The following is a 3211-nucleotide window of genomic DNA, read 5'->3' on the forward strand; positions in this document are numbered from 1 at the left end:
ACCCAGGGCTGTCTGGGCCTGGTCAGCTCTGGCCCTGGGACTACACTGGGAACTCAGACTAGCCCCTGATGCTGGCCAGAGCCAACAATCAGCTTATGCATACTGTGGGATTTTAGAATTGGGGAACAGATGCCATCACACCATTAAGTGAACATGTGCCAGAGTTGTTGGTTACCCTTGCTTTAAAATGTTTGTTGTTTTAGTTGAGGTTGTACACATCATGCAAATAGAAAGCTTGTGAGGCCTCTCTGCCCAAGCAGCCCATACTATCTTTGTTATTTTAAACTCTGGTGTGTGCATCTCAGATTAAGGCCTTTCTTTAGAGGCAATCCCACTGGCAAATCGCAGTGACAGTGTTCATAATGGTCATTGACTAACTTGTAAAGCTGTAGAATGCATGTACATAATTGTATTCTCATCGGGGAAGGCTGGAGCTGGGGTAGCATGGGCATTAAGGCACATGGTTGACAGCCCAGTGTTTGCAAGTTCAAGGCCATAGCAGATGTGCTCATGGAATAACCCTGTCAGATTCCAGCAGATCTGCAAATTCTGCTGAATACCTTGTCACAAGGACACAAAAAGGAAAGGAAAGTCTTATCTTGATGCTTGATTGAGTATATTCGAGCTGATAATCTTTTCTTCTGGGTTAATACAAAACAGTTGCAGTATTGGAAGATGACTTGTGTCAGTGTCATTATGCTTGGGGAGGAAGTGAGCAGAATGATAGGCTACCTAGCAGCTTTAAATTGACATTGTAGTTAGAAAAAGAAGGATGATCTCCTGAGCTGATGAAGAAGGTATTTGCTTCCTAAAACATCTACTTTTGTTGGGGTGGAGAAAAAGAAGAGTAAGAGTAACTATTTGGATCTGTTTCCACTAGCAGTCCTCTTGGATAACTGCAAGTAAGGAACTGTAATTTATGAATACAGCGTTGTGAGGTACAGGTGACTGGAATCGGTAAAGAGTCACTTCAAGGGTCAGGAACTTGGTACTCAATCCTATTGACTCTTCCTTCCCAAAAAAGGCCCACAATGGTTAGGTTTAGTCAGTAAGGCACAACAGTGGTTATGTGATGGTAAAGGAACTTCAGCTTACCTTACAATGATAGATGTGAAGTTCTGTCCTATAAATTACATTCTGGAAAAGCTGCATGTAGAAGGAGGTACCAACTAAAATCTCTTGGGGTTTCCTGTACTCTGAATCTGCAGAGCTGCCTTCATCACTAAAAGAATCAGCTCTGGATCATTATATATTTGTTGACTGTAACCCGTTTCCCTCCATAGTTAATCAAACTAAGTGAATAAACAAGTCAAATTTTGATAGCTTGTTTGTGATTTTAATAATAATAGAACCATATAGACTGTAAGGTATAGATAACATCATATATTCTAATCCAGCATATTTTACTAAATTAGACTAAAGAATGATGCATAATATTTTTTTTATCTGCATCTTAGATCACCAGGAGAACCTCACTCTGAAAACATTGAAACTAGCCGAATGTAAGTATTGAAAGCAGCTGAACAGATGTGTTTCAGTATTGTATTTCAAAGCTGTTTTGAGTTACTTGCAAGAGTTGCTGTTGCATCTATTTGTGGGGGCAAAACACCTTTAAGTGTACATTTAAAAATAGTTCATTTTAGCTATTTGTTCGGAAGATACATTTCAAATACATATTTTTCTCTAGAAAGTGATTTTAGTCCTCAGTCTAGAACACACAATTATCTTGGAAATAGAATTTGTTTTTGATTTATAGGAGTTTAATTTAGTGCCAACCAGTAGATGGTAGTCTAATACAGTAGCTGAAATTTATGGCCCTGAGTGTAGATTTAAAACTCGAGAAATATAATTTCACATCCTTTTAACATCTCCATTGTTCTTGCATGAAAACAAAGGTGATCAGTCAGTATTTAGATAATCTGATATTTTCTGACAGACTGTAGGACTAGACAGAACAGTCCTTTGATCTGGCTTGGCAAATTAAATGGTATGCTTTCCTCTTTTTACATATTGAAAGTTAATGAAATTTCAACAGATAGCAGTATTGCAGCAAGTTGAAGTAGCATATTTCTTGTTTGCATGAGAGCAAAAAAGCTAGGAACAGGTTTTGCATTTGTTTCTGGCTAAGTTGTGCCTGTTTGTCCTGCTCATGCCTCTTGCTGGTCGGGGGGTGCCCAGCTGCCAGGGCTATGGGGCCTTGGACCCAGGTCTGCAGCTCCCAGCAGAAGGCAGCAGCTGCTGCAGTGGAGGAGAGCCTAGCTCCCCACTGCTGCCTGCCTGCTGCAGGCTTGGGTGGGTGGGGCCTGGCAGGTGCAACCCAATGCTGTTGAGCAAGAAGCTGGTTGCTGCTGCGAGCTCCACGCTGCCCTGGCGACGCAACACGTCCCCTACGCGCAGGGCTATAGTGAGGGGCACAACCGTGCACTGCCACCCTTGCTGCCACCGTGTGCGTGAGACTCATTCCCAGGAATGCACAGGGCTTGTTTATATGGGAGCAAAAAAGCTAGGAACAGGTTTTGCATTTGTCCCCTGCTGTGCCCTGCCACGCCAGGTTGCATCCACCAGACTGCAGAGGCCCCAGGGGAGGACAGCAGGGCAGGGAGCCCGAGCCTACAATGGACAACCTTCCCTGCCACCGCCTCTTGCCCAGATGTGGGGGGTGCAGGTCCCCCCTGCCCTCCAGGTATGCACACAGCAGCAGGGAACTGCCCCACCCCCCAGACAAGCTGCCTGCAGTCCCATCCTGCTTCCCACCAGGGCCCTGTGGCTGCGCACTGTGGCCCCGGTCCCCAAGCCCTACACGCTGTCCAGCTAGGCCCCAGCACTGCCAAACTCTGGCCCTCCCTATGGGAGCCTCAGTGTCCCGTCTCTCTCTCCCCCTGCAACTTGCCTGTGGGAGCTGCTCTCCAGGGTACCAGCCTGGAGAGGGCTCTGCCAGCCTGGAGAGAGCTCATTGCAAAATCCATGGGTTTTCTCTTTTAAATTGAGAGATCTGCGTTACTCTGGTAAGGGGGGGGGAAGTCCACATTTTACTTTGCTAAATGCACCACTGCTTTTCTACCATTGATTCAATGATGCAGGTCCAGGATAACCATTCAGATGCACTTTGTGATCTCCCAAGATAAACCGCTCATACTTCTTATGCCATGAAACTTTTTAGGATTTATTGTGGGACAACAGACATGCATGTCTGAACAGTTGCACTTTGTCC

The 3211-nt window shown here is 45.1% G+C and overlaps 1 protein-coding gene across 2 annotated transcripts in view; it reads left to right on the forward strand.

Moving 5' to 3' along the window:
• UBE3A (ubiquitin protein ligase E3A) overlaps positions 1-3211 on the forward strand; it is a 55880-nt gene that overhangs the window by 12684 nt on the left and 39985 nt on the right. For both annotated transcript variants that reach the window (XM_019529447.1, XM_019529446.1), the window contains one exon: positions 1458-1502. In XM_019529447.1, the coding sequence (XP_019384992.1) occupies positions 1501-1502 (2 nt within the window). In that variant the 5' untranslated portion in view covers positions 1458-1500. The remainder of the gene's footprint in view (positions 1-1457; positions 1503-3211) is intronic.

Source organism: Crocodylus porosus, unplaced genomic scaffold (genome assembly GCF_001723895.1).
Source record: "Crocodylus porosus isolate Cpor-Errol unplaced genomic scaffold, CroPor_comp1, whole genome shotgun sequence".
In the NCBI taxonomy this organism is placed as follows: Eukaryota; Metazoa; Chordata; order Crocodylia; family Crocodylidae; genus Crocodylus; species Crocodylus porosus.